The sequence below is a fragment of the Zosterops lateralis genome (assembly GCF_965231275.1).
Source record: "Zosterops lateralis genome assembly, chromosome: 3".
Lineage (NCBI taxonomy): Eukaryota > Metazoa > Chordata > Aves > Passeriformes > Zosteropidae > Zosterops > Zosterops lateralis.
The window spans coordinates 78131243-78155953 of record NC_139764.1 but is presented as its reverse complement, the minus strand read 5'-3'; the positions used below and the strand labels follow the sequence as shown (position 1 = coordinate 78155953).

Sequence of the window (24711 nt, the reverse complement as noted above, 5' to 3'; positions counted from 1 at the left end):
GTCTTTTAGTTGTATATAAACTTCAATATTTTTTAGTAGCATGCAGACAAATTATGCAACTTAAGAAATAGCATCTGAAGACAATCCATGCTGTTTCTTGAGGTAAAAAGTATTACTATGAACCCCAGGTGCATTTTTTCTTACGATTGAATAATGACATCTTTTACTTCAAAGTATAGAAAGAGTTAAAGTGACTTACTAAAATTAGTCTTGCTTTACAGATTGATGGTGCTGGACTTGCAACCTGCATTGAACTGTGTGTGAAAGCACTGCGCTTGGAATCCAGTGAAAATGCAGATGTCAAGATATCTATTTGCAAGACTATCTCCTGCTTACTTCCAGATGATTTGGAGGTGAAGCGTGCTTGTCAGCTGAGTGAATTTCTTCTGGAACCCACTGTGGATGCTTATTATGCTGTTGAAATGCTATATAATCAGCCTGACCAGAAGTATGATGAAGAGAATCTTCCAATACCAAATTCTTTGCGCTGTGAGCTCTTACTTGTACTGAAAACTCAGTGGCCTTTTGATCCAGAGTTCTGGGACTGGAAAACTCTAAAGCGACAGTGTCTGGCACTTATGGGAGAGGAGGCATCCATCGTGTCATCCATAGACGAACTGAACGATAGTGAAGTTTATGAGAAGGTTGAGGATGGCCAAGAAGATAGTAAAGAAACTTCTCTGAATGGGCTTGCTGGCATTGATGAGGCTACCAGCCTTCTTAGGGGTATCAGAGATGAAAAGCAGAAAAAGAGAGAAATCAAAAAACTCAGAGAGAGGGGGTTCATATCAGCTAGATTTAGAAACTGGCAAGCTTACATGCAGTATTGTGTATTATGTGACAAGGAATTCCTAGGTCATAGAATAGTTAGACATGCACAGAAACATTATAAAGATGGAATTTACAGTTGCCCTATTTGTGCCCAAAATTTTAATTCTAAAGAAAACTTTGTTCCCCATGTAACTTTGCATGTGAAAAAATCTAGCAAAGAGAGACTGGCCGCTATGAAACCACTGAGGCGACTGGGAAGACCTCCTAAAATAACAACTGCCAATGAGAATCAGAAAACTAATTCTGTATCCAAACAGGAACAGCGACCCATTAAGAAGAACAGTCTCTATTCAACAGACTTCATTGTGTTTAATGATAACGATGGCTCAGATGATGAAAATGATGACAAAGATAAACCCTACATACCGGAGATAGTGCCAGTTCAAAAGCCACCTCCTGTTAATGAATTCACCTGCCCTGTAACGCTTTGTAAAAAAGGCTTTAAATATTTTAAAAATCTGATAGCACACGCAAAGGGCCATAAGGATAATGAAGAAGCTAAACGTTTTCTTGAAATGCAGAGCAAAAAAGTGATTTGCCAGTACTGTAGACGACATTTTGTAAGTGTTACTCACCTGAATGATCATTTACAAATGCACTGTGGCAGCAAGCCTTATATCTGCATACAGATGAAATGTAAGGCTGGCTTTAACAGTTATGCAGAGCTGTTGACCCACAGGAGAGAGCATCAAGTCTTCAGAGCTAAGTGTATGTTTCCCAAATGTGGCAGAGTGTTTTCTGAAGCCTATTTACTCTATGATCATGAAGCACAACACTATAATACCTATACCTGCAGAGTCACAGGCTGTGGGAAGGTGTACCGCTCACAGAACGAATTGGAAAAGCATGTTGAGGATCACAACAAGCAGCCTGAAAAAGAAGAGCAGCCTGAAAACCAAACTAATCAGCCTGATCTTAGTCAGCCTTCTAAAGCTAGTGAAAGTACTGATGGAGTTGCAGTTAAAGAGGAATTGACAACTCCTCCCACTGAAAACCGAAGCAGTTTGATTGAAGGAGAAAACGTCTGGAACCATATCAAAGCAGAACCAGTAGGGAATGAAAGTGTAAATGCATCAGTGAGTGTACTGCAACAAAGCAATTCCTTGCCTAATGCTGGTTCAGAGCAGTCTCCTATGGGTTCAATAAAGGCAGAAGAAACAGTTCCAGCAGGCAGCATTAAGCTGTCTATTGTTAACCAGAAGATCCGAGAAAACTTCGTTAAAAGAGGTAAATTGGCTGCTCCTGCTAGTAAAGTAGATACTACTAAACTGGGAGTCCAGCAGTTGTGCCCATCAGTTGACTCTTGTCTTCCAGTTTTCCAAGAGAAAAAGGAGGAGGGCTGTCTCAGTCAGACTCAGAATACTCAAACTGTTTCTGTGACCTCAGACACATTAAAACCAGAAGCCCTTGAATCAAAAAGTTTAGAAAGACAAGTGAGTGTTGTAAATCCATTCAGCATGCAGAATCAGACAGGGTATCGAAACGGCGTACCCATTCCCAAACTTGAAATTGAAGACAGTATTAAAGCTGCAGCTAATCTATATAACCTGCCTTTAAAAACTTTAGAAAGTATTACATTAATTCCATCACAGCCTAACATAAATAGCTCTTTAGTTCCAGCTGTGTCACCAGCAGCCCCAGTTCAGAAATTTAATTGTCAGGTAGAGGGGTGTACTCGAACATACAATTCATCACAGAGCATTGGCAAACACATGAAGGCAGCACACCCTGATGAATATGCTGCTTTTAAAATGGAGCGCAGAAATAAGAAACCGCGGAAATCCAGCAGTCTGCAAAATGTGCCCAACGATGGGAAGATTGTATACCTTACACCATCACAAGTGGGCAATCCCAATGGTGCTGCTTTTACTGCACAGAACAAATCAAATTTGAATCCCACCTGTTCCGGTCAAGTGCAGCATGTCTCAAGTACTCTTTTCCCAACCCACTTGGAAAATCTGGCGAATCCTATGTTGCCTATAGTGGAAAGTGTTATAAATCCAAATTTGTCTACTCATATTAAAAGTGAGCCTGAGAGTGTTTTGTGTTCGCAAATGGAAAATTTGTCTGCTGCGACCTTACCTTCCCAGTTAGATGATCTGGCAAAAACAGTTATGCCTCTAAATATTGATGGTGGTTCCGATCCTTTTCTTCCTTTGCCTGCGGAAAATGGTCCAATGTCTCTCTTTCCTTCGTCAGCAGAGAATCCTCCAAATTCAGTCTTCTCGCAACTGGAAAATAACACAAATAGCTTTTCTTTGCAACTAGAAGGGAACACTAGTTCTACCTTCCCAAAAGAGGAAAGTGTTGATCAAATATTTCCCTCACAACTGAGTAAAGAAAATAACTTCAGTGAAACTAGCTCTCAGCATCCAGCTTCAGAAAAGGTGAAAAAAGATCGTGGCAGGGGCTCAAATGGGAAAGAAAGGAAGCCAAAACATAACAAGCGGGCGAAGTGGCCAGCAATAATTAGAGATGGCAAATTTATCTGTAGCAGGTGTTTCAGAGTTTTTACTAATCCGAGATCACTTGGTGGTCATTTATCTAAGAGGTCTTATTGTAAGCCTCTTGAAGGATCAGAAATTTCTCCAGAAGCTCTGCAGGCTAATGGACAATCTTTGCTTGCCAGTATGATTCTTTCTTCAAATTCATTAAACTTGCAGCAACCCCAGGAGTCTGCCTTCAATCCAGAGACGTGTTTTAAAGATCCATCATTCCTCCAGTTACTTGCAGCTGAAAATCGTTCCACACTGCAAGCTATGTTTCCACGGGCCAGTGTGACTAACTTTAATACCAGTGGGAATGAGGAAGGTAATCAAATCATAAAACAAGCCTTGGAAACAGCAGGCATCCCGAGTAGCTTTGATAACACAGAAGTACTTCCACGTGTGGTTACAACAAGTTGTGTCTCTGGTACAACTCAGATAAACGCAGCTGTTCTCCCCACCTCAGCCACACCCTCTCTGCTGCAGACAGTCTGTAACCCCAGTACCCTTCTGACAGACCAAAACAGGACCCTCAATGCCAAAATTCCTCCACTAAACGAATGCAAAAGTTTGCCTGTTTTTGCAACAGAGGACTTAATGCTAAAGACCATTGAAAATGGCCTGTGTCCTAGCTCATATTCTAACGCTGTTGCAGCAGCGCAAAACTTTGCGGGGAACAGTTCACGAGTTTCAGTTATAAGTAGTCCCAAGAATTCGGGATCAAGCAACTTGAATAAGAAGGGAACCAGCTCTTCAAAGAGGAAGAGAAAAACACCTACACCGCTGCTTGTGCCCAATACGTCACAGAAATTAGCAGTAAACAATGCAACCGTAATGGGACTTCTAAACAAAAGCACTGAAGGAAACGTGCAAATACAGGGAGAAAGTTTTCAGTCCAACTTGCTGGCAAATTGTGGCTCTCAAGCTGTGGTGGAAAACCTTGCACAGAAACTCAGTAATGTTGACAATCAGTTATTCATGGCCAGTATCAAAGAGAATTTCAAAACAAATCTTGAGGGTCATACAGTTCTGCCCCCATTAACAGTAAAAACTGAAAATGGGGATTCCCAAATGATGGCTGCAAATTCTTGTGTGCAGGCAAATTCAGAACAACAGATTTCACAGGACACTGTTATGCAGAACTTCGAAAAAACCCTGGAAATAATTAAAACTGCTATGAATTCACAGATGCTTGAGGTAAAAACTGAAATTCAGGATACTGTTGCTCCTTCAGGACAGAACTTGCTAGTAAATAACACCCAAGCTGCTTCAGAAAGTTCTGCACACAATATAAAACTGCCCACTTCTACACAGTTTGCTGTGCACACAGGGAATGTTACTGCTGCAAAGAGTAGCTCTGCTCAGTCTGAGATACCTCAAAAGGATGATACTCAAATGTCTGAAATTTTGGAAGGCTTACAAAAACTGAAGCTAGAAGATAATTCTCCCATTCCCATCTCTGAGACTGTTTCTCAGTGTCCTCCAACAGATAAGCTAGCACCAGCAGTCCCTGTTGTATCAGTGGAAAATAAACCCCTCATCCAGCTATCTCCAGAGGCAAGTAACATTCAATTTAGTGATAGAGTTAATAAACCTTTTATATGTCAGAATCCTGGCTGCAATTACAGTGCTATGACAAAAGATGCATTATTTAAACACTATGGCAAGATCCATCAGTACACTGCAGAAATGATACTAGAAATAAAGAAACATCAACTGAAGTATGCCCCATTCAAATGTGTTGTAGCTACCTGTCCAAAAACATTCACAAGAAACTCTAATCTCCGAGCACACTGTCAGCTTGTACACCATTTTACAACAGAGGAAATGGTAAAATTAAAAATTAAGAGACCTTATGGCAGAAGATCTCAAAATGAAACTGTAAACACAGCCCCACAGCCTGTTGAAATAAAAACTGTGCAGACGCTAGTAATGGAAAACAAATCTGTAGCTCCACTGGTCAAAGAAACTCAGATAAAGGAAGTTGCAGAGCCTGTAAAAGTATTGGAAAAGCTTCTACCAGAAAATAATATTCCTGAAAGACTGGAAAAACCTCCCCAGGTGGTTTCTGTTCCACTGGAGCAGCAAAATCCAGCATCTTTTGATAGCATGCAGGAACAAGCCAAAGTACGTAAGGTTAGGAAGCACAGGAAGGAGAAAGAGGAGAGGAATAGTAGGAAGCCTGTAACAAAATCTCTGGAGTTTCCCACTAGGTACAGCCCTTACAGACCATACCGGTGCGTCCATCAGGGCTGCTTTGCAGCTTTCACAATACAACAAAACCTAATTCTTCATTACCAAGCTGTGCACAAATCAGACCTCCCTGCTTTCTCTGCTGAGGTGGAGGAAGAGAATGAGCAAAGCAAAGAGGAACACGAGGAGGTGGAAACCAAACCTGCTGTCAGAGAGTTCAGGTGCGAGGTGAGTGACTGCTCTCGCATCTTCCAGGAAGTTACCAGCTTGATACAGCATTATATGAGGCTTCATGACATGACCCCAGAGCAAATTGGAAACATGAAATCAGCCCCAGAGGTGGGAAGGTTTTTTTGTGACCAGTCTCAGTGTAAGTCTTCATTTACAGCATATCTTAACTATGTTGTACATCTTGAGACGGATCACAGTGTTGAGATAAAGCCAAACAAAGTAGAAGATGACGGCATGTTCAAGTGTGACTGTGAAGGCTGTGACCGTATTTATGCTACTAGGTCTAACCTCTTGAGGCATATTTTTAACAAACATAATGACAGGCATAAAGATCATCTAATAAGACCCAGGAGACTGACACCAGGCCAGGAAAACATTTCAAGCAAAGCAAATCAGGAGAAACCGTTAAAGTCTAAACAGAGAGGACTCAAAAACAGATCAGGAAAAGAAGGTAACAGGCTGTCAGTGAAAACAAAACGAAAGAAAAATGTGAACTTGGAAAACAAAAACTCAAAAGGAATACAGGTTCAGGAAAATAAGGCTTATTCACTGAAACGTGGCAAGTATGTATATTTAATAAAGGCCAGAAATGAAGCTTTATCAGAATGTACAAGCAGGTTCATGACTCAGTATCCATGTATGATAAAGGGATGTTCGTCTGTAGTCACAAGTGAAAGTAATATAATAAGGCATTATAAATGTCACAAACTGTCCAAAGCTTTTACTTCCCAACACAGGAATCTTCTTATTGTATCTAAAAAACACGCTGTCTCCCAAGTAAAGGAACCCTCTTCTGAGCAGGAGGAAACTGATAAAAAAGCTGATGTGAAAGAGCCTGAACCAAGTTTGATAGTGAGCAATAATGATTCAAGCACAACTACCTTACCACAAAAGGAAACTGAAAAAGGTGAGAAGGATGAAGTGGATGAACTGACAGAACTATTCATTACTAAACTAATTAACGAGGATTGTTCAACTGCTGAAAATCAAGCAAAAATCTCTTCCAGTGTAAATAGTGACTTGCAGGAGACCAGCTCCTGCCCCTCAGAGAAGCAAAAATCAAACAACCTGAAAAGAGCAAATAAAGAAAAAAATGTATCTCAGAGTAAGAGAAAGAGAGCTGAGAAAACAGAGGAAGCACTGCCCAGTGGCATGAGTAGCCTGCACAAGGAGGAAGAGACTGCTGTCGGCATTCAAACAGCCGAAGAGCAACCTGCAGCTTTTGATTGGAGCTCATTCAAGCCAATGGGGTTTGAAGTGTCGTTCCTCAAGTTCCTTGAAGAATCTGCTGTGAAGCAGAAGAAAAGCTCTGAAAGAGAGTACCATAGCAGCGGAACCAAAAAAGGATCCCATTCAAACTCACGAAAAGCCACTGAGAGGGCTCCCGTAGCAAGTGATAACATCACTTGGTCATGTTCTGAAACTGAAACCTTTGTACCGTTTGCCAACCCATCACGGCTTCCATGTGGTGATAATGTAAAGATAGTGTTAGACAAGACTCTTAAAGACTGCACTGAGCGTGTGTTGAAGCAGCTGCAGGAAATGAAACCTGTTGTCAGTTTGAGAAAACTCGAAGGACGTTGGGAGGATAACCCAGAGGTTATAGCTGCAAAAGTAATTGTTTTGGGTACTGAGGAAGGGGAATCAAAATACTGAAAACCTAATGTGTTTAACCATGACCTGTAATAGAATTTATTTTGAATAGGAAGCCATCAAGCATGCTAGTAACCGTGGAGCTCTTTTATTTTGAAGTGATTTAATCTAGCAAAAAACATGACATGAGTCATGTAAATGTCTTATTTGTTTTTATCCCTATGGGACTTGAAGAAAGTAATTGCTTCAGTTTTGTAAATACTTGATCAAGACCTCAACTTTCTATCAGATTGTCCTTTCCATAAACTAAATCTTTGTGAGTTGTCTGTGATTGGTATCTTTCACCAGGTTACTTCTCATGTATAACAGTTTTCTTTATTTGTAGATACATTTTTTTGTATATATTTATTATTGTAAATCATTTGCTGCCACCAGCAGTCTGTAAGTCTAAACTATTAAATGACACATTTATATTCGGAATTTTAATTTGTAACTAAGCAAGCAAGTTTTTAAAACTGTCCTTTAATCATTTTAAATTAAGAACTTTTGGACTAAAGCTAGCTAAGTCTGCCATATCCAGTTTATTTTGCATAAAACATTTATTTACAGAAGAAAAGCTGGATAAGATCACATTTCATAGGTTAAACGTTACTGACACACTCTCATTTTTGTAAATTTTAACATCCAATATCTATGGATGATATTCATATGTAGTTAACACATAAATATAATAGTTTCTTATAGCTACATTTTTCATTGCTTTTAATTGGTTACAAAGCATTTATGATTCCATAATAAAAATGGAAATGTGAATAAAAATAGTTTGCTACATCGAAGATTTAAAACAATATTTGGTATTAAAGAATCCGTTGTGAATGTGATAGAAAATTAGTAGTGTGGAGCAGTGTATATATTTGAGGTGGTGATTTGTGAAGTAGCCCAGTATTGCCTTAAATAAAAACACATTTCATTTCTTGTTTTATACATGTGATCTTATAAAGGTTATTTTTGTTTCTGTAACTTAGATTGGTGTATAGTTTAATTTTTGTTAAAAAAACAAAACAAAACAAAAAAACTTCAGAAACCGTTTTTGTAAATAGTGGGTTTATAAAACAGATGGGTTTATTTTGATAATACCAGTTTGGTATCTATCTATAAAATACACAAGTCCTTATGCCATACCATTAAAAACTAAATAAACAAGGCACTTTCTGAAAGGGAAGTGAGATGGTGATGTTACAGATGAACTTGGTGGTTGTGCTCTGTTGGTGGCATAGGCTCCCTTTGCGCTCCTCTGCCTCTCGCTGACTGTATGTGGCACCACTCACCACCTCTCTTTTCCACACTGGAACGAGCCTCAGAAGCGGTGCTGCTTGTAGTGCCCGGGATTGGAGCAATTCCTCTGTATGCTGCTAACTGAAATGACAGGTATCCCGTTCATTGAGTAACCAAAAACGTGAATGCATTGGTGGGAGCTGTCAGCGCCCAGGAATCTTCAGTGTTGGTTTTCATGCGTGGTTGTGTTTGACTCGGCCAGCTGGATTGTGTGGTACCAAAAACTTTCTTGGATTATTCTCGTTACTGGATGTGACCTACCTTCAGTAATATAAAACAGTCTTTATCTTGGGTGAGATTGGCTTGATTTTTTTTTCCTATAAACTTGTCTTGCTGTGTAAAGCTTTTGCATTAAATGCTAGATTTGATTGCTCGTAAGCTATTCACCTGGAATCTCTGACAGTTTTCCTGAATATCAGTGCAGAGGGCAACTTCCTACAGCCAAATGAAGTGACTTGTTGCGAGAGCAAGGATTATGTGTGAACAGCAACAGCATTTTGCCTCAGGCACAGCCCTTGGTTTGCTACATGGTGCTAAATTGCTTGCCTTCGCAGAAAGCCCGTGCTTCCATTAGAACAGAACCTGTTGGCTCCTCTCACTTTCCATCCCTCCCAAGTGACCAAACTCTTACTATGCCACATTAGTAAATCAAAGGTGCAGGCTGAGAATGATAAAACGAAAACAAACCCTTGCATTTTGACTCTTCAGAGTGATCATTATAGTCATTACAAGTACATGGTGCCATTTTCTATCTGCCAGAGGCTGCTGGTCCCCCTGGGTGGAGCTGCTGTTGGATACCAGCCACGGTGATTGTAGAGGGAACTTCTGCAGGGGGAGAAGAGGGCAGAGATTCTCTGGAGGGGATCCTCAAAGCTCACCTGGATTGCCATGTTTTCAGCCCTACCTAACAACTCGTGTCACTGTCAACAGACCTCGCAACTGTTAGTCTTTAGAAGAATGGTTGTGTTGTGTAAGTTGAATAGTTTCAACATTCCCGATGATTGATACTGTATCATTTGCAGTTCTTGGACTGAGAATAGTGTGCAACTATTTAGCTGCACAGTGCTATACTAAAATGCTACTTAAACAAAGAGAAAAGAGTAAAAAAATCCAATATCCAGGAAGTAATTTCTGATTTGGATCTGGATTTCTGAGAATAAAATATTTAATACTGTCTCATCCCAACCAATCTAATTAAAGCAGATACTGTACCCATATAGTTAATACATTCCATGGCACACTCTCTTATAGGTGGTTACTGACAGCCTGTCCTACAGGTAAGCCAGTATGGGGTCTGTTATTTCCTTTAAAGAAATCAAACAGGAGTATTTTGAATTTAAAATGGGGTACCAAAGGCAGGGTCTGATTTAAAATGTCACAGACTGCAGAGGGCATTCTAGTTTGTAGAGGCACTTACAGAAACTCCCAAGGAAATAAATTTGGTGTTTGCATTTAGATGTTTTACCTTGGGTGATACAGAAAACCTCCCACCCCAGCAATCATAGCATACCTGGATGGGCAAGCTTCTCTGGGGCCTGAAGCCATGCCCCTGCCCTTGGGCCTGCTGGGTGGGTTGGGGCTCCAAGGTGGCCAGGCCAGCTGTACTGGCAGCATTTCAGCCTGTGGGGTGTGCCCCAGAGGTGCTGTCAGCCCCACTGCCCAGTCCTTCTCAGTCATCTGCCTTTTCTTTCTCCTTCCTCTATGTCTCTGCCTTCCAGAATTGTCACCCATTAACTGTGGAGTATTCAAGCAAAGGTCGTTCTTTGAATCCCCTTGTTGCCATCAGGAATGTGCTGACTAAAGCAGCAAGTGTTGCTGATGGAGAAGCAACCAAACTGAGGAGTCTGTCTGAAGGGAGAGCATGGACTGTTTTGTGATCCAAAGACACCTTTAAACTGACAGCCTCTCTGGTGCTCAACTATGTTTATAAAGAAATCTGCTATTACCTGAGCCCTAATTCAGTGTAAATGAGAGTAGTGGGTTTGTCCCTACATGTTTCAGGGTGGTCCTCAGCAGGATGGGGGGGACTGTGGGTTCTAGAGCATTATGCTCAGACATTTGGTCTATGGATGTTGGATAGTAAGTGAGCATTGCTTGTACAACAACACTGGAATCAGTTGTTGGGTCAGGTGAGGGGCAAATAGTTGGCTAATTGTTGCAGTTAGTTTCTGTGCCAAAGAATTGGTTGGTTGGGGCTCTCACCTGTGTGCAGAGGAGGGCAGGGCAGGGACAGGCTACACTGGGGTTTAGGTCCCCGAGTTGGAGAAGCTCCTGCTCATGCCCTGCTCAGCCCTGCCTGGAGCCTTGCTATGGAGATGATACAATTAAAGGGGTGGGAAATGGGGCCACTGGTACTGGAGAAGGGAGTAGAGGGAAGAAGCTGTCAGCAAAAAGGGAAATATTTTGTCTGTGTCTTTTTTTCAAACCTCTTCTGTCCCAAGACAAGCTTACTTGGATTTTAAAGAAAATCAGAGTCTGTGTAAGACATGGATCTTTTGATGTTTGCAGGGATGTTTTGAAATACAAATGAGGTAAATATTTTTGTATGAATGTGCATGCAGTGGTTACATTATTTCTCCATTACAGTGGGGGCTCAGATCAGCTTCTATCAATTGCTTATATCCTTGCAGAACACAGCACTTGAGTTCAGTTTTTTAAAATGTTAGTCTGAGTGACTCGAAGTTTAGGGACCAAACCAGGAAACTCATTTGAACCAAAAATGTAACAGCAAATGCCTTCAGGGGTGCATGGATAAGTGAAAATTACACTGGATAACAAAGGCATTTAAAAGTAGAGAAAGGGAAGGAGCCAAATGGTTGCCAAGAGCAAGGGTTCAGAAAGCAGATGAATTTGTTTCTGTTCTTCCAGATTAAGTGATGCTCATTTCCTTTTCATTAGCAGCCCTGTCAAACACTCAAATTTTGCAGCACATGAAATGAAGGCTTCTTGGTGATTTGCTGTGAGTGAGTTGGGTTATATGGAGTTGGCCCATAATAACTTTGCAGAATATTTCTCTTGTAAGGTACTGGCTTTGTCAAAACTGAAGTATCCTCCAAGATTTGAAATGTTGATTTTGGAATTTATTTATTATTTCTTGGTTGTTGGAAGATAGAATTAAAAATAAAACTTTGAATATGCATTCCAAAGAATTAGAGTTCTTGTTTGATGGGAAAATTTTTGGTCTAAGTGATAATCTCTGACCAGCCACAGAGCTTTAGGGGGTGCTCTAAAACCCTTCAAGCCCTGATTTAATATACTTTTTTATTATACAGCAGCTAATGCACTAATTTTATCAGAAACCTGTGTTGGCTAAACTGTTTGCTTTTCTTCATTTTCTCTCAAATAAACCTTATTTTAAAAACAATGAATAAATATTTTTTCATTAATGTGTTCTTAAAAATCTGTCCTCAGTTATTAAACCCCAGATATTTCAAAAACATTTTCTTTGATAGTGTTGCCCTTGTCTTACTTAAATGATGCATGAGGGTTCAGATGGGCCAAGATAATTCTGGGGTTTGTTCGCAGTTACTTCAACTGTGGCAGTTGCAGTTTCACAGGGTTCATGGGCGGTGGTTTTGCTTCAGGCACTCTTTGCTGGGTTTTGTTCAGTGGCTGCAAAAGACTTTCTAGCTGCATTTCTGTGTATGTAGAGGTTTAACAGAAAATGTTCTGAATTGTATAATGTGCCCTGTCTCTGTATAAGCACAGATTTAGCACCAGTCAAGATTTAAAACAAACTGGCCACAAGCTGGTATCTGAGGGACTGCTGTTGCTGCTTAATTCAGCAGTAGCAAATGTCTTTCCATATTTTATAAAAGTAGGTTCACTTTAAGGGAGAAGAAAAACCCAAACAAACAACAAACCCTACCTTGAAAGTCACCATCAAAAGTTCGTAGCTTGTTCATTAGTTGCTACAGTTCACTCTGTAACTGCTACTCATTAAATGTAAGGCTTTGTAACCAAAGCCAAGGGGCCAGAGGGGGCTTCTGTAAAAAAAAATAAAATAGTTAACCTGCTTTTGCTACTGTTTTTTCCTCCTTATCCTGGCATGAACAATAAAATTAGTTCAGCATTCAGGCTGCTCCACTTCAGTTTGTGGTTTTCTCTAAACAGTGCATTTTGATCAGGCTCAGTACCAGATGTATGTCCAAATGTCTTTCATTCCTGCAACAGAATGAGAACACTACCCTGAAGGAAGTTTCTTAAGGCACTACTTTCCATTGTTTCAGAAACCTAGGTTCAACAGAAGACATGTCTTAGCTAATTTCTGTCCCTTTCCTGTTAGCCCAAACAACATACACAACAAAAGCAGAGGTGTGTGGTGTTTAAGAGATACTTTGAAATTTGAGAGAGTGTATGGTGGTTCTTTTTTACTTTGTTTCTACTGGAGGCTTTTCATATTTTTAGATTTCACATGCTCTTCTGCAGCAGAGAAATCTACTGAAGGAGTAGCATATTTTCAGCCTTACTAAAGGGACTGGATTCCAGGCTACTTAATACTAGGGAGTACTGGCTACTGTTCTGCCATATTATATGGTCCACATTTCTCTATTCAGATCCTAGGGAATTGGGAATGATCTGTTCACTTAAATGCCACTACCAAAGAGCAGAAGATGAGTCTAATGACATGGGAGCTGCTTGGTGCAGGTGGCCAGGAGTTCACTCTATACCCTGATACATGCTGCTTGCGTAAGTTGGAGCAAGTGCCTTTCTTAAGGGAAGCTTTTTGATGATTAACACCCTAACAGCTGTAAGGGTTCAAATAATTCCAGAAGGAGGTGCTGCATAAACAGCTAAATAACCAAATCTATCTTTATCACATGGGGTAAACTAGATGTGTCTACCTCTTCTTGGTTTTTTCCTTTTTTGAGATGTTTTATAGTAGTCAAATGGAATGGACTTGTGGCTGACTATCCAGCTCACTTCAAGGCACAGAAGTCACTCTATGCCAGCACCTTCCTATTACCATTTCAGCAGTTACCAGCTCTGATCCACCCACCTGGCAAATCCTGTACACTCTCTTGCTGTTTGTCTTAATCAATCCCAGGTTCTTCCTTTCTCTGCAGATAAAAAGCCTATTTTTGCTTGTACCAAAGCAATTCTGTGTAATATTCAGTACACAACTGTTTGAACAATTGTTTCTGCATGATTTATCATAAGCATCTCTTTATATTAAAGCATGTTTATATTAAAGCTTCATGGAATTCTCAGAACTTCTACATTTCTTGTTTCAACATGAAAAGGTCTCAAAGATTCTATGTACAACATACATAATGTAACCAAATTTATCAGCTCAAGTAATGGGGAGCTAACAGAAACAGCATTTCCTATGTAACTATCCTTTCAAAGGATAGTTCTGCAAAGCACTGATTGGAAAAGCAATTTGTCAAAACCAGCTTGTGTAATGGGAGGGTGGTCTCCAGCCTTCTTTCAACTCAGCGGGGAATGCTTTTCATGTTCATCTTGCATATTCAGAGGCAAACATGAGCTGTTGTGGAGTTGTCCTGCAGCTGCTCCTCTGTTGTATCTGATGAGTTCTGATTCACAGCAATTGCTTTTTGAGCCTTGCTGTTTCTTCACGTGTCTCTTCAGATAATATTTTATGGAGTATTTGAAAACCAGATAACTCAGTTCACCTAGATTTAATACGATGCACAGGCATGAAGTTGCCACCAGAAAATAGAGGAAAATCATCTTCTCCGTAGGTTTGGAAATATAACAATCCACAGTATTGGGACATGGCTTTATGTCACATTTCACAAGACGTGGTATTTTGAATCCATCGTACAATTTATAAAACAGAACAAGAAAAACTATTTCAAGTCCTGTTTTTAAAATGAGGCTGATTAGGTAAGTGTACAGCAACCCACCATCTATCTTTCCTGGATTTTTGTAAAGTTTCTGGTGGTGATGTTTCTCTCTGTTCTCTCTGTAAGCAACATGAAAGACAACCAAGAGTGAAGGGGTGGAAACCATGATTAATTGCAAAGCCCAAAGTCTGATGTAAGAGACAGGGAAAAAATGGTCAAAGCAGACATTTTCACAACCAGGCTGCTTGATATTGCACTCAAATTCATCATGTTCATGTTTCCAGATGTTTTCTGCAGCAGCAACATAAACCAGTAAGCGGAACATGAACACAACAGCTACCCAAATTCTTCCAATTCCTGTTGAGTATTTATTCACTCCACTCAGCAGATCACGTAGGAATGCCCAGCTCATTTTTCTCTTCAAGGAAACAAGGAAATGCTATATCAAAGAAACACAGGATCAGAGAGATGCATCCTCTTGGGTGAAGACAAATGAGATATTCATTCAACGTAAAATATAACCAGTAGCTGAAACAATTTTAAATTATTAAGCATTTAGAAGTAATTTAATATTCAGCATTTAAATAAGAAAAACAAGCTGTTCTTATTTCTGATAATTTAATAATTCTCATACATTCGGAGGCTATTGAACAAAATTTATTTGCTGCTTAAATACATTTTGTCAATTAGGCTGAAGTCTAATCACTCTGTTAAGTGGTCCTCTGAGAGAAATGTGCCTGTTCTCCCTGAGGGTCTCCTGACTGTCAGGTAGGACTTTCTCTGGCAAGTTCAGGCCAACATTACAACTGGATTACACTCAATTTAGTCCTGTCAGTTATGCAGATACTACTCCAAGTCAGATTTCACTTTCAAATTTATGCATAGGAGCCCAAGCTTCCTATACTAAGTTGACTACAAAAATGCAAATTGATTTCTTTTTGTCTGTGGTCCAACTTTCGGGTAAACTTGTGCAATATTTTAAATCTTTTCCTGCTTCATTGGATTTTATTTGTTGCATTTCTTATCATTACTCCAAAATTTATGTCCATGTGTGTGTGTTACAGTTTCTTACCTGCACAAGTCTTCCCCTGTCCTAACTCTTTAACACTTCTTTTGGAAGAGCTGCCTAAGGAGCCACTGGCAGTGAGACTCATCAGAGTCAAAAGAAGACCTGAGGTATCCACCAAGAATATACAGTCACCTTTGCACCTGGCCCCATCTCCAGGTCTGACGGGACCTTTGGGGGTATCAAGCTCCTTTGGTCTTTAAGAGTGAAAAGTGGATATACTCTCAGAACACAGAGTGGTTGGGAGACATGAGGTGAGGAGGGAAATCAAGTTTCCAGATATTTGTATTACATCATTTAATGTCCTCATCCCATCTCCTGTGGCTGCAGTGGTACACACAGATCCCACTGACACTGCTGTAGCTCCAGGTACTGCTGATGTAATGAACAAATTCATCTACTGGCAAGTTTGAGTAGTAATCAAGCCACAGCATCACAAAGGCTCATGGAAAAAGTTTTCAGGCATTGGAATGGGCTGCCCAGGGAGGTGGTGGAGTCACCATCCCACCAAGTATTCTAGAGATGACTAGACAGGGCACATCGGTCAAAAGCTGGACTTGATCTTGGAGGTCTTTTTTGACCTAAATGGTTCTGTGATTCTGTAAGGCTCAACACAGATGGAGAGCTCAGTGCTTCTTTTGCTGTCCCTCAGTTCTGCAGCCCTTAACGACCTCTGCCTATGGTCAGGCTTCTGCTGGGAAGCAAGGTTATTTGGATGTTCCTGCTTTGCTACCATTAGAGCTGAGCACTAGCTTAAGGAGCAGAGGGACAGCTGCAGAAACTAATATATTCCTGATCTATACTGCCAAGAATGGTTACCAAGCTACTCCTTTATGCTGCAGATAAAAAAGATAGCAGGGAAATACCAGCTTATATCCTTTCAGACATATGCTCCTATGCTTTTAAATATGTTTGGCAGTGTGGTTACTTTTTCATTAAAGAGCTATTCCTGTCTTCCATGTCTGCAAACAGAGTTCAAACAGAAGTTTAAATCAAACTTTTGAAGACATAACCTTCAGGGCTTTAATGCTTTCTAAATAAATAACACACAGTCACAACAGTCTCAAAGGAGCTGAACAGCAAACGTGAACACACCACTATGTAATAAATCACAGGCAAGGAAACAAAGCATTCACTGAGCAAGAGGGAACATTAGCACGTGTGTGTGCATCTTGTGGATGAGCTGTCCTCTGGAGATTTGAAGGAAAACCTCAAGAGGCCTCTCCTAAGGTTTTAAGATGTGTACAAAGACTGTTGAAGGGAATTCTGAATTTTGTTATTCCATGGAAAACAAGCACGGCTGCAAGGGGGCTTTTGCTGATAGCCACTATAAATGCACCATGCCTTTCTAATGTAACAAGCCTGATGTCACCTGTCAGTCCACAGCTGGAGTTACACCAGTTCTGAGCCTCCGGTGAACAGAAATGAAAGATACGCTGCGTCACCAGCAAGGTACAAAAATCAGTGGGAACCAACACTGGTGGAAATCAGACCATGGTTATACCTAAATATAGGTTGAGATATTTTCCTCGAGATCTCTTTTTCCCAAAGCTGGCCTGCTATTTCCTTCACTGAGCACCAAGAGAGATTAGAAAAGAACAACTTTACACTTTCTTTGCCAACTCCACATTGAGAAGAACAATAGAAAGGAGAATAAGAAGTCTCAACCAAAGAAAACAGGGATCAAGAATTTGACTAAATTCGACAGATCCTGAGCAAAGGGCGAATTCTAACCAGGCAGAAGATTGGATGGATGAAATTCCTGCAAATCTAATTTGAAAGAGAGCAACACATTCTGCTACCTAGATGTTTAATAATGAGACATCAGGGATTCCACAGAAAGGAAGGTGGTCCTGTGTGCTCTGTTGAAGAGAAACTGAAATTGATTGAAGGACTGCAGGGCAGGTCTTGTGGCCCGCAGTGCTTCTCCAGCCAGAGGTCTGCAGAACTTTGGTTATATTTTTTTCCAGTTGCAGCTTTTACTTGCTAATGAGAAATGGCTGTAGAGAACAACCTTCAGTTTAAAACCTAAAGGGCCACAGAACCTGTTTTATAGTATTGTTTGGGTTTAACTAGCACAGCTCCCCTGCAAATGTGCTTTGGAAAGGTTATGTTTGCTTTATGACCACTGTTGCTATAGATGTGGATGTTAACTGATGCTTTTGCATCCTTTGAAAATACAATTAATTCACTGAAGCATTGCTAAGAACATATGGAATGGAAAAAGAAAAATGGACTTCAAAGGCAAGGAGTTACTCAACAGGTAAACAAGAGAAAATTGAATTTATGGGACAGCACAGGCACAAGACTGATGAATCAAGTTAACTCAGGCTAGAGAAGACAAATACATTAAGTGGACTGTATGAAATTCAGAGCAAGGTGAGGACTCAGGCAGGAAAGAGAGAAATCATCTAGTGAGCACATAGGTGGGGAGTAGGAAAAATATGGCAGTGGTATGAGGTTTTGTAACAGTTCAAGAAGTGGCAGTACACATGACAGCAGATGCTGAATACTGTCAGGGCATGATGCTTTAGCAAAATTATATTCTGGCTAACCTAAGGACAAGAGAGGAAAAGTGTGATCCAAATCCTCATAGCCAAGGAGAGATTTTAAGTTTAGAATCTGGAGAAGGTTCATTTTGTGCACAAAGAAACAAAGGGAGTCAAGAAAGGAAGCTAGCTTAAGAAATTGAGTAGACTGTGGGCAATGTAGATGACATCAGTTTGTGTTGGGCTAATGTCCAATGCTGAAGTTAAAAATGAAATTACAGAAAATTTTGAAGAAGTTACAAAAGCATTAAAGGGGGATCTCTTTGGCACTGTGAACATAAAGACCACAAAAGAGACTTGGGCTCTACTGGAAATTATCAAGGAGGCATTAGAGAGTCTTAAACAGTAGAAGATTGACTATTTGGACTAAGTACTCAAGGAAACATTAAATGGAGCAAGAATTGAAAAGCAGGGATTTGTGGTTAAATTTACTTCAATCCTCTGCTTAATACACACATGCACACCCCAGTTTGAACAAAAGCTGAAGATCAGAAAATATGTTGATATGTTTTTCTCATTTCTAGCTGAAGTATGAGTGATAAGCATGAAAACAAGATCTACCAGTCAGGAAAAGGAGCAAGTAATCCCCCTTCCTCATCACATATATCCTTTATTCCCTATGTGGGATTTAAACACCCCCACCAACATACACACACACTTTGTCCTGTTCATGAGAGGCACAAATAACCAGAAGAGACTTCCCACCCCATTTCCCTCACATGTATCAGTGACTTGATTTTCCCTCTTGGGGTTGGGCACGTGTTCTGCCGAGCAAACAGAGTAACCTGAGTGCACCATTAACTTCTGAGTGTGCTGAATGTACTTTATTGAGTAAAGTGTTTGAATAATGCTATTGTTGTTGAATATATTCATCAAATATTCATTTCTGTCATTCGCTGAGGCCTACAGGAGGTTGGCTAATGTGCATTGAGTAATGCATCCATTGAAAAGAAAAGTGCTCAGATAATTACTTCACCTAGATTTCCATTAGCTCTGCTAATTTAATTACTTTAAAAGCAGAAAAGGTATTTTTGTGTGGAGGAAAATGGCAGGCAGAAGGCAGTGATGGGAAAGTAAGAAAATGCAAGAACAAACTGAATAACTGGAGAGGAAGTGGGGAAGCATCCTGAGTGTTAGAGGCACAAAGGGCAGGCAACTTGGAGCTCAAAGAGCTGGCAAATTGCAGGAAGGAGCCGCAGTATTTTGGGAAATGGAGATGGAAGAGTTAGAAATAAGAGAAAGAACACAAGCCTCTGAACAGTGGATCTGTCAATTCTGTCCAAGCAAGCTAAATTATCCCCACAGTTTGAGAGATGGAAGAGCTCCTTTTTCTGATCTAAACATTGCTGGGGAGTATTTGCTGCACCTACAACTGAGCTGCTTTTTTTTTTTTTTTTTTTTTTTTTAATAACAGGAAGAAAGAGAACCATAAATCATGGCAAAAATTATAAAGAAGAGAGCAGAAGTAGAAATCACAGAGGATATAGGACCATAAAGAAGCAGAGCCGGTAACAATCTTTAGAGTCCATTCTCTCCTTTTTTTACACTTTAATCAGAACACCACAGCACTTTTCCAAACATCAAGGATCCTCCCAGTGTTACAAGCAAAAGAAAAAGCAAGTACTGGCACAATGGTTTCTATAAACAACCAAACAAATAATGAGGCTTAACTTCAGGTGTTCATTTAGTAACTGCATTTTGCCCTTATCTTTTCTGTTTGTTGGTATAAGGAGGTGTGCATCCATTTTATGGTTGCTGAGTCTGTTTCATGGACTTCCTTACTGACTACCAGAGGTGTGAGGTCCACAGGCTGAGAAACACTGATTTGCTTTGTTCTCTGTCCCTACAAAGGCTTAGTTGTGCAGAAACTGTTCCTGGCAATTCAGTCTATTCTTAAGTTGATGGAAGCTCCACTAGTCCCCTCAGCATGCTGCATCTATTCCAGTGCTCTGCTAGAGAAGAGGAGGGATCAGGAAACCTCCTGGGAACACCAAGGAATGGTATCACTTGATTCAAAGTCACATTACCAAGCTGCACATGCACCAGCTGTTCAAACTGTTGCACATCTGTAATAGGAGCTGAAAAACTCTTGCTACAAGTCACTAACCTTGCAATGACTTTGCTTCTTGTTCAGTGGTGAGAGTGCCACGGTGATCTCCAAGTTCTTATGAGAGAGTCAGCAAGAGAAAACAGAGGACATAAAAATTAACTTTGCCTTCTTCAGACAACTCACCTCTTTTTATTTAAAAAATCAACAAAACATTAATGTAGTATTGACACTCATTTTTTAAGGTTCTTCAAAAACAAGCCAGGTAGAGCCTGACAACTCACAGCCCATCCTGGGTCTGTGTCCTGGCCAAGTTGTTCACTTCTGCCATGACCACTGCTAGTCGTTGGTACTGCAGCAAAGTCCATGGTCTCAAGGCTGATGTGAGCCAAAATTTTCCCATCTATTTCAGCCTTCAGATGCTTCCAGGGGAAGGGGAAGCCCTCAAATGGCAGAGCTAAACATATTGGCAATAGCTTGCTCTTCTCTCATACGCAGACAAAAATAGACACTGTAGACACTCTATAATGAAATTCGTTGATATGAACCCTTCATTAATATGTAATGGGAAAGGGCATCCTCTCCTATAAATAGTGTCAAGCTAGACAGAGAAAACATGCTGTCGAGGGGCAGATGTGGTTTATCCAGCATCACTCAGCACGTGAGAGGCAGAGCTAAGAAAAGAACCATGGTCCCTCATAGCCCAGTCCCTTGCTTTCACCTGCCTTAGTTTGCTGATTCTAACCTCTCACTGTCCTATGCCTATTATTAACTTCAACTCCATGGAGCAAGAAATAAGTCCTTTGGTCCACTGGGAGATAAACCTCTAACTACTGTGATATTAAAAGCAGAAATAAATAGGGCTTAAAATAGACATGTGGTATGTAAAGACATTAGCCTAGATACTTGTCAACCAACTACAGGAAGGAAAAGCAAAAACTAGATGGAAGAGGGCTCAGCTGGTCATTTAACACAATACTAGAGCTGCTTGATTTGTCTTTACATCTGACTTTCACATAGGTTTCTGTAGTGGCTTGGGACAAATTCTCCTTTCTTTCTGTGCTTTCAGGATCTTAGTTGCCAGCCATTCACTTCCCTGAAAATACAACTTCTAGACTATGGCAAAATCCCATCTTGTTTTGTATTTAGGGAAACCACAAACACCACTTAAAAAAACAGCAGCTGCTGAGTGTGATGCTTTGCCAGCTGCAAATTGCTGTGGTCTCTTCTCTGCAGCAATGAATGAGTTTTGAGATGGCAGAAACAGTTCACTGTTTTCTTTGTTACTTGGTAAATGATGTGCTTTTAAAAGATTAAACTCAGAAGTAGCCAAAATTACCTAATTCTTTTAAAGTAATGATATCCATATCTCACCTACATGACTACAACTGCATTTCTCATCACCTTCGTGCTGAACAGGTAACCCATCTCTACCATGCTCTTCTGATGTAAACAAAAATCTCCCTATGCAGCAAATTATCTTCAACATTAATAAATATTATTGCTCCATTCAGACTACTGTTACTATTGTCACACTTTAGTCAATTTGTAAAATAAAAAAGAATTGACAAATTCAAGAGATTTCCATTTGGACAAGCAATTGCCATTGACCACATCACAAGATTTTAACTCTGTAATATTATGAAGTACTGCAGTAATGCAACAAAAAGAAGATTATGTCCCTGGTTTATGTTAACTGATGGGACACTTGCATGGGGCTACTATCAAGCCTATTTAATATTAGAAAATCAACTTCTCATTCAGGGAAGCTGTATTTTATAACAAGAAAATCTAACTTACCTGTGTCTCAGTGAATGATTACAGCTGGATCCCAGCTCTCTAGTGGAATTAACAATCAACAGTTCATTTCTGAGAAAGGGAGTTACTGCTTTATGCCTGGAAAATGGGAACTACTCATCTCCTAGGTAATACAAACTAAATGAGTGCAACCTGATCATCTCTGCTGGCACACAGTTCAAACCAGAACCATAAAGCGTGTTGTATCATCAGAAAGATATGAGGAAACTGTGGCATTTATTTGAAATTGTAGGATTTATCTGCATCTTTTGAGTGCTCACTGGCATCAGCTCAGATGCTGCACTCTGTGTTCTCACAGACATGTGCTGTGAGCCTTAACTAACACTCTATTTGCTCTTTGACATTTTACATCAGATTTGCATTTTGTGTTCTCCTGGGCGAGTCAGCTGTCCACAAAACACACATATTCCTTTAGGCACACAGGACTTCTAACGATACATTACACAAATTCTCAGAAAAGCCTTTCTCTTGGAATTTTAAAATACAGCGGTTTTCCCAAGTAAATGAAGCCTGGGTTTTGTTACTGAAATGTATTTTGTTTACTGTACATGCTAATCAGTTCCCACATTGGCCTAGGCATCTGAACCACTCCCCACCAGGAAGCCTATAACTTTATTTTCAATAACTAAGCAATGCAGTAAGTGTTTATGCCCTGCCTTATGCATCTCATTTCAGGGCTTTGGTGGCCATTTTTACCTGATGTGGCCATTCTGCTGAGTAACTTTACAAAATAAGCAGAAAGAGTGAACTGCTTGCTTCTTAAATTAATTCCTCATGCCATAATTTATTCATGGTATAATTTAATTAGCTCAAACTTATTGTGGCTTTTATCTGGGAATTACATGTGAATGTTTGATAGTTTTACAGAGAGGAAACTATCATATAGCCTTACACATGTACCTGAAACTGCACCTTGGTACTGTCCCCAGAGAAGCTGATGCCTTCAGAAGGCGACTAAAGGTGCCAGAGCTTGGAGCTGGGCTGCAGGTAATGCAAAGCTTCCCAAAAATCTGCTGGCAGCACATCACAGTGGAGAGCAGGCAGCCTAGGAAGTTCCTGGAGTGTGTGGAACTCCCTGACACAGCTGGTAAGGGAGCCTGCCAGAGGCAGTGCTCTGCTGGACCTGCTGTTTGCAGACAGAGAAGGACTGCTGGGAGGTGTGGTGGTCAGTGGCCGTCTTGGGCACAGCAATCACAAAATAATAATTTCTGATCCTTGGTGAAGTAAGGAAGGGGAATCAGCAGAGCCTCTGCCTTGGACTTCCAGAGCATGCACTTAGGTCTGTTCATTGACCAGGACATTGGTTCACAGAGTCCCTTGGGAAACAGCCCTTAAAAACAAAGGCACCCATGAAGTCTGGACATACTTTAAGAAAGAAATCTTAAAGGTACAGGAAGAGGCCATTGCCATGTGTTGGAAGATGAGATGGTGCGGAAGAAAACCAGCCTGACTGAATAGGAAGCTTTTACTAAAACTCAGGGGAAAAAGAGTTTATGAACTTTGGAAGAAGGGGCAGGCAACTCAGGAAGTGCACAAGGATGTCATTAGGTCATGAAGAGAGAAAATAAGAAAGGCAAAAGCTCAGCTAGAACTTAATCTGGCCACCGTTGTGAAAGATAATAAAAAGTGGTTTTATGCATACATTAATAACACAAAAAGGACCAAGGAAAATTCCATCTCTTACTGGTTGCAGAGGGCAACAGTGTAAACAAAGATGAAGAGAAGGTTGTAGTACTTGATGCCTTCTTTGGTTCAGTCTTCAACAGAAAGACCAGTGAACCTTGGGGCAACCAGCCTTCTGAGATAGTAGTCAGGGACAGGGAGCAGAGGAGACCCCCTGCACTCCAAGAGGAAGTAGCTGGTGGACTGCTGAGCCATTTGGACCCTCACAAGTCTGTGGGACCAGATGGAATTCATCTAAGGGTAGTGAGGGAGCTGAAGAGCTTGCCAAGCCCCCCTCCATCATTCATTATGAGCCCTGGCTAACTAGGGAGGTTCCAGTGGGATGGAGGTTGGTCAACATGACACTCATCTACAAAGAAGGGTTGAAAGGGGAATCCAAGAAACAACAGGCCAGTCAGTTTGATCTCAGTGCTGGAGAAGGTTATGGCACAGAACTTTTTTGAAAGTTGAGTGCCATCATGGAGCACATACAGGACAACCAGGGGATCAGACCCACCCAGCCTGGGGTTAGGGAAGACAGTACCTACCTGACCAACCTCATCTCCTTTAATGAGCAGGTGACCCACCCAGTGGATGAGGGAAAGGCTCTGGATGTAATCCACCTTCAGCAAAGCCTTTGACACAGTTTCCCAGGGCATTCTCCTGGAAAAGCTGGCAACCCATGGCTTGGACAGGCACACTCCTCTGTAAGGTGCAGAAAATCTGAAGAGTTCCAGAATGCTGTATGTCAGAGTCCCTTACAACAGAGTTTGTTCTATTTAAATGGTGAAATTTCTACCTTCTATAGTCTTAGGAGCTGTGTTCCCTGCCTGAGATTAGAAAGGGTGCCTACATTAGAAAGGATTTTAAGTTCTCACACCTTAAACTGATTGGGAGTCCTGGTGTCAGAGGCAGAGGTTAGTCCTGGTCTGCGCCTCCACTTCCAACTGCCTTCCCAACTGCATTGCCCTGCTTACATTAGACTGTCCTGCCTATTTGGCATAATCCAAGGCTGAGTGTTGGGGGTTAGGTTTGTTCCTTCTTATTCTGAAGAACTTTTTCCCCATAAATTACCAAGGAAAGTGTTGGC

The 24711-nt window shown here is 40.7% G+C and overlaps 2 protein-coding genes across 7 annotated transcripts in view; one reads left to right on the top strand and one right to left on the bottom strand.

The window, feature by feature from the left end:
- The window catches only part of ZNF292 (zinc finger protein 292), a gene marked incomplete at its 5' end in the record, with an annotated part of 55980 nt that extends 42843 nt beyond the window's left edge, over window positions 1-13137 (top strand). For both annotated transcript variants that reach the window (XM_083858211.1, XM_083858212.1), the window contains one exon: window positions 222-13137. In XM_083858211.1, coding sequence (XP_083714337.1) covers window positions 222-7397 — 7176 coding nt within the window. In that variant the 3' untranslated portion in view covers window positions 7398-13137. The remainder of the gene's footprint in view (window positions 1-221) is intronic.
- Window positions 13138-13486: 349 nt separating this feature from the next.
- Window positions 13487-24711, bottom strand: part of GJB7 (gap junction protein beta 7) — a 33261-nt gene continuing 22036 nt past the window's right edge. For 2 of the 5 annotated variants that reach the window (XM_083856474.1, XM_083856478.1), the window contains exons 2-3: window positions 20202-20258; window positions 13487-14918 (exon numbers count right to left, since the gene is read on the bottom strand). In XM_083856474.1, coding sequence (XP_083712600.1) covers window positions 14100-14891 — 792 coding nt within the window. In that variant the 5' untranslated portion in view covers window positions 14892-14918; window positions 20202-20258 and the 3' untranslated portion in view covers window positions 13487-14099. Of the gene's footprint in view, window positions 14919-20201; window positions 20259-21941; window positions 22020-24711 lie in introns of those variants that run through there. The other 3 variants (XM_083856477.1, XM_083856476.1, XM_083856475.1) reach the window with 2 other exon arrangements.